We start from the raw sequence: 11,219 nt of genomic DNA on the forward strand, positions 1-11,219 counted from the left end.
ATTTATCTATTTACTTATTTTTACTAGTTTAAATGGCCTAGCTCTCTTTCTCATGGGTGGGGGTTGATTTGTTTCGAACCTAGATTGTTAAACTTGACTTGCTTGTATGGAATTTTATTTGACTTTAATAAAATCAATGAAATGCTTAAAAAAAATTGTACTCGGTACAGTGCACTTTTTATCATTAGCTCAATTTCCATTTTTAGATTATGAAGTGAGCAGTCAGTGTCTTTCTTTCAGCTCTGTAAGTAACTTGGTGTGCGCCCTCAATGATACTATCTAAAGCATTTGTTTGTTAAGAAAATAAATGTGTGTGTTTTTAAGAACCAGAAAAAAAAATTACACTTCCTTTTGGCTTATCCTGAAAACACATGCTTGTCCAGAGAAGTAAAATGGACTTGGCCAGGTGTCTTTAGATATACAGTACATTACAGATGTACAATAGTTTCCAGTGTCACACATTTGGAGAGGCACAGGTCTAATTTACATTTTGAAGACTAGGGGGCTCTGCCCCTGCTCACTTCAGTTTCCAACCCTTGTGTTTGGTTAATCGATATACAATTTTATTTATTTTTTCTTTGGAATTGTTTCAATTTCAATATTTGCACTTTTACTTTAAAGCTTCATTAAAAACAATATTTTTTGGAGACACATTGTGACAATGCAATGTATAACTGCCTGTGAGTGAATATTGTTTGTTTCTCTAATAAATAATCCGACTTTTTCTAATGTTTGTCCCTGTGATGTATTGATTGTCATAGCAAAAGCTATTCGCACAGTAAACTGTAAACATTTTAATATGAATGGCATATCACGATCTCCTTTGATGTGTAATGTTATTCATGGAATATATACATTGCCTTTATTTTGGCCGGTTAAAATTCGTGATCATCAATATACACCTGACCGAATTGTGTATTCTTTGAAATTCAACTTTGTCGTTGCTTTAACTGTTGCGGGACCACAGATTCTCATAGCATTTGGTCTATTATTGTGTGAATCCACTTTTGTGCATAAGAATGATGCAAATGCGAAAAGACTCTGCTCTTTGCCTTTTATTTCTGACCTTGATTTGTCCTGCTCTTTTTTCAGTTACACCTGGTTCTGATGGTTAATCACCTTTTGTTTTGCGGTAATGCAATCTTTTTTTTGATACTGTAGCGACTGACATGATAAAGTGTCACAAAAGTTTTACTTGAACAATCGATGACTTCGTAAGCCCAAACACAACTTTCTAGCACCCTCTCCAATCCCTCATTCCCCTCGTCTCGCCCCCCCCCTTACCACATCAATCAATACCCCATTATCAGTCTTCTGTGCTGTACTCCGCCCTCCATCAATCGGACAGAACAGTCACTTAAAACCAAAAAGGCCTCAACCTAGCTGGGACGCTACAATACTTTAGAATTTTACTGGTTTCATAATCTATCTGCCTTTTTTTCTCTCCAACGCCTTTGGTGTCTATTCTCTGTATTGTTCTTATATGCTTTATATGTGTTGAGAGCACAGGATGTGTGTGCACTATGTGCTTTTACACAACTGACTGTTTTTTGATGCTTGTGGTCTTTCTTGTATGATATGTGTTGTAAATAGTCTTGCAAGATTCTCATGTTCCACGTCCCCGCAAAAACGGCCCTGAGACAATCTCTTGGCACCAAGCCTCCTGTTTACAGTCCCCGCGAGACGCTCCATGGCAAGTGTCTTTTGTCTCGCAGGTCTTTTAAATGTCTTCCGAGAGAAGATCACATATCGTAGCCTTGCTTTTGCATTCCAGGATTTCTTTTTATAATAGAGAGATGGAAGTGATGTGAGTAACATGATTGAATATTGGAACTACTATTGGTATTATTTAATCTGTAACTTTTGCACAAATCATCTTTACTTTCTAAACTGTAGTTGCAACCAGGACATACCGTTATCAAATCAACTACACAATAGACATTTACATATACTGTATTTGTATATGGTGATTTATTTTGGTGCATCCGTTCTTAGCTTTTTTGATTTATCAGGTAGAATTAACCTCTATATTATTGTGTCAACTAGAAGAGTGTTTGACTTTATACATGATTATAAAAGTGTGTATGTAATAACTTTTATGTTATTGATAAGGAAATGTGATAACATTTGTACATATTGCATATTATACCTGTGTTCATGAACATTATTTCACGTATATTTGTAATTTCTGTGTTGATTCGGGTCTTTACTTGATCTCTGTAGCACTACACTTTCTCTTTTTGTTGTCACAAAGTCTGTAAATTATTGGATCTTGCTTTAGGAGTTATTTTCTCAAAGGGTGGCCCATTTTTTGAAAATAGAAAAAAACACACAGTAACATACATCAGTCCTTAGGAGTGAGACGCAGAAATACATATCAAACCCTGGGTTACAATTTTTTTGGTAACCTAGACCAAAAATAAAATTTTACTCTGGTACTAGCAGACAGGATTTCTACAGTATATAATGTGCATTTATACAATATCATTTATGTGTTATAGCCTCTGTTTTAAAACTTGTTAATCATATTAACTTGTCTTTGGGCATATAGTAATTGAACAGTAAAACAGTATTTTTTGAAAAAAACAGAGAAAGAAAAAGAGAACATGTCAAGTAGCTACCCTCAGTTAATTTTTGATATCTGCGCTTTTTGCAGATTTCACCAGTTGTGCCTGTTGTTTCCATAAAATTGAAAACCTGTTTAATCCTTATCTTATACTCCATTGGATATAGTAAAATATAATGCACATTTATTTCAAATACCTTCTTCAGTATAAAAATTTAATTGAACTACAGTTGAAAATTTCACCTTGTTTAAATGATAGTATGCATTGTGAAGCATCTACTATATGTTAAATTCAGAGCATAGCAAAAAATGACTTAAAGCTCTTAGCTTTTCCTCAATGCAGCCACATATATCTATGGTTGTACTATTTAATGTAACCATTAGTCGCCTATCCTCCAATGTGTGAGGTGAGGAAAATTAATGATACTCACAAACAAGTGAAACATGATATTATATTGATAGAATGAGATTAAACTAGAGAATGTGGTGATTTTACATAATGTAATGTTCATCAAATAAATGCATCATAATTTTATTGTAAAGTAGTGGAATCATCCAGTATACAGATTCAGTAGTTTCAGTGGTCTGAGCTCTTGACTTACACAACAATGAAAATCTTGGTTAATTTTTTTTTATATATTTTTTGCTTTATTTAATAAGCTTTGACTTTGTGATAATTTACAGGTTATGATTTTATGATGTTTTGTCTTTCCATTCACAGAAACAGCAATCAGTGTGGTAATGAATGTTTCTACCAGCCACTGCCTAAAGGCCAAGATAATACCACATTTTATTACATCTTTTAATTTTAACATTGATGTAACATATTCCATTTGGGAAGCAAGGACTGCTCATTTATTTAAGCTGTTGACTTTTCATCTTTTTTTAGCCATAGTTAACTTCCGGAAGATTAGGACAGATTGTTTTAATGAATCTAGTATGATTTGTTAGTCAGTCGTCCAGAAAAGTGTACCTTATAACAACTTTTATAATAACTTATTTTGTTCCATGTTGCAACCTACTAAAATGACTTTATAATCTTTTTGACTGCATATTTTTTTTGGCTGTTGTGTTTTTCAATATCTTTTAAAATGTGATTTCATATTATATGCCCATTTTTTTCTGCATACAGCACATTAACTACTGTAATGCTAATAAAATGTAAAGCCAGATATTTAAGTCATTGTTCATGTTTTCGTGTTTATTTATAACTGTTGTCGAAGATGGCTGGGGTGGTGACCCGGCCAGGAGTACTGGAGGAGGGCTTATGCCTTCCCCAGATCATGTGGGGGCAACCGCCCTGGTTCCTTTGGGGGCTACAGGTACAGAGCTTTGAAGCTCTACCCTGTAGGGGCTCGTGATCACCGGCAGGGGGCGCCCCTGTGCCTTTGGAGCCCTGGACCTCAGCACTTCCACCACATCCGGAAGTGCTGGTGGGGAGAGGACTGGGGACACCCAGAGTGCTTCTGGGTCTGCAGCCGGCACATCCGCCACACTGGGGTGTGGCAGTGGAAGGTTCCCGGAACACACCTGTAGCACATCTGGGTGCTGATAAAAGGGGCCGCCTCCCTTCAGACAACGGCTGGAGTTGGGAGTGCAGAGGACGAGGTCTCTGGAGGAGGCAAGGAGGCGGCCTGAAGAGTAAAGGCATTGTGTTGTTTTGCCAGGACTTTGGGGTTTGTGAGCACTTGAACTGTAAATAGTAGTATGTATAATAAACGTGTGTGGGGTGATTACAACGTGTCTACCTGTCTGTATCCGGGTCATGTTCCACACTGTATTTAATGTTATTTTCTGTTCTGTCATTGGGAGATATTGTGCATTCGTGACCTCAGGTACATGATAGAAACTAGGATTCATTTGTGTTTTAAGGTTTCCAGTTTACACATCTTAGAACAGGTTGTTTTAAATGAATCAGAGATGGTTTGATTCTCAGTTTTGTTCTTTTATTTATATACATGGTATATTTCTCTTTATGCTTACTATAATTATCTTCTTAAATTTAGTAGTGACTCCACCTTGGGAGGCAGGTCCTTCAGTGTTATGGCCCCTCAACTCTGGAACTCTCTTCCTCAGTATCTCTGAGATTGCTCCTCTTTTTCCACCTTTTAATCTCTACTGAAAACTTTCCTCTTCTACGAACTTTTATCTTCTGTGTATTTTTTATTGTTATTTTTATTTTTTTTTTTTACTCTTTATGTAAAGTGACCTTGGATTTTTGAAAGGTGCTCTTTAAATGCAACTTATTATTATTAGTGCTATTGCACTAGGGCTGTTCCCATTTTAGTCCTTCTGATGTGGGGAATCTAAGTCAATGTACTTCAACAAAGAGAAACCTTTATAAAAAAAAACAAACTTTACTATCACTTTCCATTATTTTTTCTCTTGAAAAAAGTCTTCTGGTATATTAAACATTAATTTTTTGTGCACATACTTTTTTAACATACTGTAAATATACTTGAGACACATTGATTACTGACAACTACTTAACCCTAGCACACCTACACAAATGTTTCTGTTGTTAGTCACCATGGAGAATGCCTCTAAAGCAACAAATGCACGCTTACATAGTGCGACAAGTCATGAATCACCTAGCCTTGTTCTCCTTCACATATACTTTTGATGGTCATGCTTACAATCTGTTATTTATATGTTGATGTGTGTTTCTAGCAAGTGGCCTCTTGTTGTTCCAAACTCCTGAAACTCTTATCACCTATTCGGGCCTTCTGCATTATGTAGACTCTGCTCATTTTCTCCTGATGTACTACTCAGTTTATCCTCCAGTACATCAACTCCGACATCTCATTCCTTCCTCCTATGTAAATCTCCACATGCAGACCCTCTTTGCTCCCTCTTACCACTAGACTATTGTTATGCCTGAAAGTCACAGCTCTTATATGTATATGTATACCACACAGTCGGGTGCCAACTTTAGTAAAGAACCTTTCAGCAGCTGTGTAAAAGACCACGTTTTTCTGTAAGGTCCACTACCACTAATCGCTAGTGTTACCTAGCAGCATACTTCCTGTACGTCTGCATGTAGCTGGCCCCACCTTTGACTCATACACTGCCTCAGTTTCTCATTCTCCATGAAGTACACAGTGCCAGGCAGATTTTCTGGCATTTTCATAATTTGTGCCATTAACAGGTGGGTGGGGAATGCAACCCTGTAGACAATGGCCATTATAGGACTTCCTCCTGCGCAATACCAGCTCCCAATCATGGGCTGCTTGATCATTATGTCTCTTCCTAATAATGGCTGTAAAGAACAGCATGACCAGAGAGACTGAGGCACAAAAGAAAATGAACAGTTCAAGCCTTTAAACAAAATTATTATCATTATTTTTATTTTTTTAAATATAGGAAATCACTTTAACAATAGTGCACACTAGCAAATGTACCTATTGTTAGGGGCCATTGGGAGTATCTCCAAAGCATCAAATACATACCTAGACAGAGGGCCAAATTGTAGTACACCTTGCCTAGTCCTACTTCATGTACACATGATGATTGCTCTTGCACTCTGTCTTGCACCTCAACATACAGTATATGGCCCACTCTTCCATCTAATGTGCGTTGTCTTATTCCTTCTAACACCTGATCATCCTTGACCAATTCCCAGATGCTCCTACACCTGGTTGCCAGAATAGCCTGGCGGCTGTTGTGTTTCTATTTAAATCACCAGTTACCAGGTATGCAGCACACAAGATTCCCCCAGGATGTTAAAGGACAATTTTAAGGTCTCTATCACATTGGCTGGATGGAAATTCTTGGTGCTGTTGGACTTTGGTAGCAACCTCTGCATAGTCCACCGTGACTTGCTCCAGCAGATCCCTTATAAGGCCACAGACAAAGTGAACATCCACTGCATCCATGGGGACATTAAAACACGAAACGGAGGTTGTGGTTTCTATGTAGACCTGAATGGATGGAAGTTTTAGAGCTCCCGTTTTGCCTTATTAATAGCAGCTCAAAGCAAGCCTAAAATGACATCTTCAGCATTTATTTTGAACTTAAAATATTACTTCATATAAAAATAGTGGCCCAGTGATGCTACCAGACTTCGTTGGTACCTTAGAAAGCTTGACACGAAGAAACGAGCATGGTGCTTCCAAAGATTCAACTCTGATGCCTACACACCTCTCTCAATCTCGTAGCCTGTCCCCTACGCCTTCACTGGTATCTGTTTCAACGAAGGTGTAAAAATGTCAGATACATAAACTACTGATCAACCCATTGCTGAAACAGGAATGATTCTACTTCTAGAAGAGCTCCGTAAATCTATTTGTTCTGATGTTAAGAAATCTATTACGGCACTTAAAAGAGACATAGCAGATATTGCAGAATGCACATCATATTTGGAAACAAGAATGTCTGACATTGTGAAGGTGCATAACGAAATTGTAACAGCTTCAAATGAAGTGGAGGAGACGATAAGCAAGCTGTCTGGTAAGATTTACAATTTGGAAGATTGCTCCAGATGGAAAAATGTTAAAATGAGAGCAATCCCGGAAGATATAGATAATATGCAGCTGCTGTGACTCTTGCCAGTCCTTGAATTACTGCTCCTGATGATACATAGATGCCATAGACTGCCTAAACCTAAACACGTTTCTGCGAATTCACACAGGGATGTTATATTTCAGCTGCACTTTTATCACATTAAAGAGAGGCTGATGCAAATGGCAAGGAGCAGCAAAACTCTTCCAGACCCTTACAGTGAGATAACGATTTTCACGGATCTTTCACCAGCCACTTTTGCTACAAGAAAGATTTGAGACAGTTCATTGTTAATGCTGAAGCTGCAGCCCTGTTGAATAAATGGCATGTTCCTGATATTCCCCTTATCCCCACTACAGGAGAAATAAAGGTTCTGCAACTACAGAAGAACTGGGAAACAGTTAATTGACCTGGTAATGCAACTCCCACCTCAAACTTTATCTAAATCCAGGCTTAACTATTTCATTATCTTAGAAGTTTAAAATTTTGTAGACAAGAAGGCATTGGACAGTGGTGCACTAAAGGTTGACTGTTTTGGTTAAAGTGAATATATAACTTCACTCCCTCCTACTTTCTTCTCCTATAATGTGTGTGCTTTTGACTGTATTGTCAATATACACACTCATTTGAGGTTTGCACAAGAATTTACTCATCAAACTTTTGATGGGCATATACTTTTTTAAAAAATATTTACTCAGTTGTTTCTATTGGCTATAATAGTTTTGATATTCATTAATTTCATGTGTAATTATTATTGTACACTGTGGTAGGTTGGCACCCTGCCCGGGATTGGTTCTTGCCTTGCGCCCTGTGTTGGCTGGGATTGGCTCCAGCAGACCCACGTGACCCTGTGTTCATTCGGATTCAATGGGTTGGAAAATGGATGGATGGATATTATTGTACAGCCCCACCAATTTTCAATTGCATATATAATCAACTAAATTTTAATCTGGGTTTTAAAATTTTCTTCGTTTGCCTCAAATATTTTGATAAATATGGTCCTAAAGGTACTTTCTTTCAATGTTAGGGGTCTTAATTCCCTTTTCAAAAGGTCACTTATGTGGAAGAAGGCATTATTAAGTGATTGTGATATTTTATGCATCCAAGAAACTTAGTTTTCTAGATATAGTTATGTTAAGCATCTCTATTCTTTAACTGAACATAAAAAAGGAGGGGTTCTGATAGCAATTAAGAGCTCCTTATCTGTTGTGATAGGGGCTTGGCATCCTTACCTAGCTGGGACGCCCCTGCACACTATATTCAAGGGGAACAGCAGTAGTTATAGGCATGGGGTATGTGTTAAAATCGCAATTAGAGCTGTCAATCAAAATGATTAATGACTTTTAAGCCCCACCCCATGACGTCATCCCGGAAGTCCCGCCCCAATGATGCAAGACCGGAAGTCCAGGCCCGTCGCCTCCTGGTGATGTCACGGCGGCACTTCTGGGTGTAACGAATTGGTTGCCCACACGGGCTCAGGATTCCCATATACAGCGCCCCCTGACGGTACCTGCAGAACCCAACAGGGCTGCACCCAGCTCCAATTCCCAGGATGCCCTGTGGGAACCCGTGACACTGTTCCACCCCAGGGAGGTGGCTAGCTAGCATCCAGGGGGAGGTATTGCAATGTCCATAGCTGTTAGTAGTTATAGGCATGGGGTATGTGTCAAAATCGCAATTAGAGCTGTCAATCAAAATGATTAATGAAGTTTAAGCCCCGCACCATGATGTCATACCGGAAGTCCCGCCCCGATGCCACAAGACCGGAAGTCCTGCCCAGTCGCCTCCTGATGACATCATGCCGGAATTCCCTGCCCCTCCACGTGACCTAGTCCCTCCCCTTTGGCACCACCCCTGGAGGCGGATTGGTCAAGGACCCCCTGTCCCCGCCCAGACTCCTCCTTGAACCCGCCCCTTGCACCTGACTGGTTCAATAAACTGTCAATGGGCCGTTTGACGGATGTCTGCCCCCTGGTTGAACCAACCCCGCACCTGCTGGGTGAAATAAACTGTCAAGGGCCGTTTGATGGATGTCTGTACCCTGTTTGAACTCACCACCACCCCCCTCTCCCGAAAGACAAGTCCGGGCATGTTACAGCCTTTACCTCGACAAGCTCAGACATGCCCGGGTCTGCCTTGGCCCCCGCCCTTTCTCTAGCACAAGCCCAGACATGCCCAGGACGTGTCCTGACCAGATCAGACACGCCCAAAGTCATCCCGCACCAGTCCGAGGACATTCCCATCCATACCCTGCCGGCCTGAAGGGCCTGCCTCGGCCCTTGGGGTGAGGCAGCACCTGACGGTTGGCCTCCCCACACTTCCCAGTTCCCCCACACCCCCCAGTCCCCCACACTTCCCTGCTGAAAGCCTAAGAAGCGAAGCATTTTGTTCTACAATTTTAAGATGACCACGCCGTGAAAACAATTCATCTTTGCTTCAAACTAAGTCAAGCTGCTTCTTTCCATCTCAAAGACAAACTGTGAGATCAAAGACACGGTCTGAGTCAGGCTGCATTTAACCATAGGCTCCCCACACTTCCCAGCCACTTCTGAAATGGGCGGAATAAAACAGCCAAGCATTTTCTAAAGACTCTGAACGGGAAAATGGAGTCTAGGGCCGAGGTCCCAGCCAAGCGTCGGATCCGCAGAGTGAAAAGATGTTTGTTGCCTGTGTTTCTTAAAGCCGAAGCGGCGGACCCGGGTCGGACCAAGTCGTATTAAACCAAGGTAGAACCAGACGGTGACGATAAGGGAAACCCAACGTTAGTTTACGCCAAGCCCCTCCGTTTTACCCTAAATACTCCACCTGTTAGTCCCAGGATCCAGACGGATGATCAGACCTCAGCATTCTTTAAAGCTTTTAGCGCTCTCCGCATATCGACAGCTACAGACTCTGAAATGACGGAGGTCGTCGTAACATCCTCAGGGTTTCCGCCTGAGGCTTCAAAGCCTGAATCTTACCAATTTTATAACTCGGGCTTGACGGAGAACGTGACCCGCGTTATTTTACTGTACGATCTGATTACACTCTCTGGGCTACAGACCTTGAGTCTCCAGGGCCGGTGAGTTCTTACCCCATCTTTGCTAATGGTGTTCAGACGGAAACCTCTTTCCTAGCTCCGGGACAACCTTGGGTGAACAAACAAGTTCCAGAGGAACCGATGTCGATCGGACTTTTTGAGACAGATATGGACTGCCCTGATGGGGTGCTGTCTGACACCTGGGAAAAGGCCCTGCAGCTTATTAAAGGACTGATGACGTCTCTGCTGGACATTATTGTCTACTACAACCAGAAAAAGAATGTCAAGGGTGTGTTATAAAACATCCCGGACAGTCTAGGCATACTTGCCTCTTTGAACCTGAAATCGGATACCGACAAGGTCGTTTTCAGAAGATTTTGAAGATTTTCCGTAAGTCTTGGCTGAAGCGATTGGCGGTGAAAGTTCTGGGGTATTATAATATTCTATTGCCGATTCCCAAAATAGACACGGTGGTTGAAAAGACTGTAGATGAATTTGAAAATACCAGCTCTACAGTGCATCCAGAAAGTATTCACAGTGCATCACTTTTTCCACATTTTGTTATGTTACAGCCTTATTCCAAAATGGATTAAATTCATTTTTTTCCTCAGAATTTTACACACAACACCCCATAATGACAACGAGAAAAAAGTTTACTTGAGGTTTTTGCAAATTTATTAAAAATAAAAAAAACTGAGAAATCACATGTACATAAGTATTCACAGCCTTTGCTCAATACTTTGTTGATGCACCTTTGGCAGCAGTTACAGCCTCAAGTCTTTTTGAATATGATGCCACAAGCATGGCACACCTATCCTTGGCCAGTTTCACCCATTCCTCTTTGCAGCACCTCTCAAGCTCCATCAGGTTGGATGGGAAGCGTCGGTGCACAGCCATTTTAAGATCTCCCCTGAGATGTTCAATCGGATTCAAGTCTGGGCTCTGGCTGGGCCACTCAAGGACATTCACAGAGTTGTCCTGAAGACACTCCTTTGATATCTTGGCTGTGTGCTTAGGGTCTTGTCCTGCTAAAAGATGAACCGTCTTGCCAGTCTGAGGTCAAGAGCGCTCTGGAGTAGGTTTTCATCCAGGATGTCTCTGTACATTGCTGCAGTCATCTTTCCCTTTATCGTG

At 40.6% G+C, this 11,219-nt stretch overlaps 1 protein-coding gene across 1 annotated transcript in view; it reads left to right on the forward strand.

Moving 5' to 3' along the window:
• LOC120532048 (serine/threonine-protein kinase pim-2-like) overlaps window positions 1–10,385 on the forward strand; it is a 39,840-nt gene extending 29,455 nt beyond the window's left edge. Inside the window, exons 4-5 of the mRNA XM_039757960.1 lie at window positions 6,815–7,015; window positions 10,108–10,385. Of these exons, the coding sequence (XP_039613894.1) occupies window positions 6,815–7,015; window positions 10,108–10,385 (479 nt within the window). The remainder of the gene's footprint in view (window positions 1–6,814; window positions 7,016–10,107) is intronic.
• Window positions 10,386–11,219: the final 834 nt, after the last annotated feature.

Source organism: Polypterus senegalus, chromosome 7 (genome assembly GCF_016835505.1).
Source record: "Polypterus senegalus isolate Bchr_013 chromosome 7, ASM1683550v1, whole genome shotgun sequence".
Classification (NCBI taxonomy): Eukaryota; Metazoa; Chordata; class Cladistia; order Polypteriformes; family Polypteridae; genus Polypterus; species Polypterus senegalus.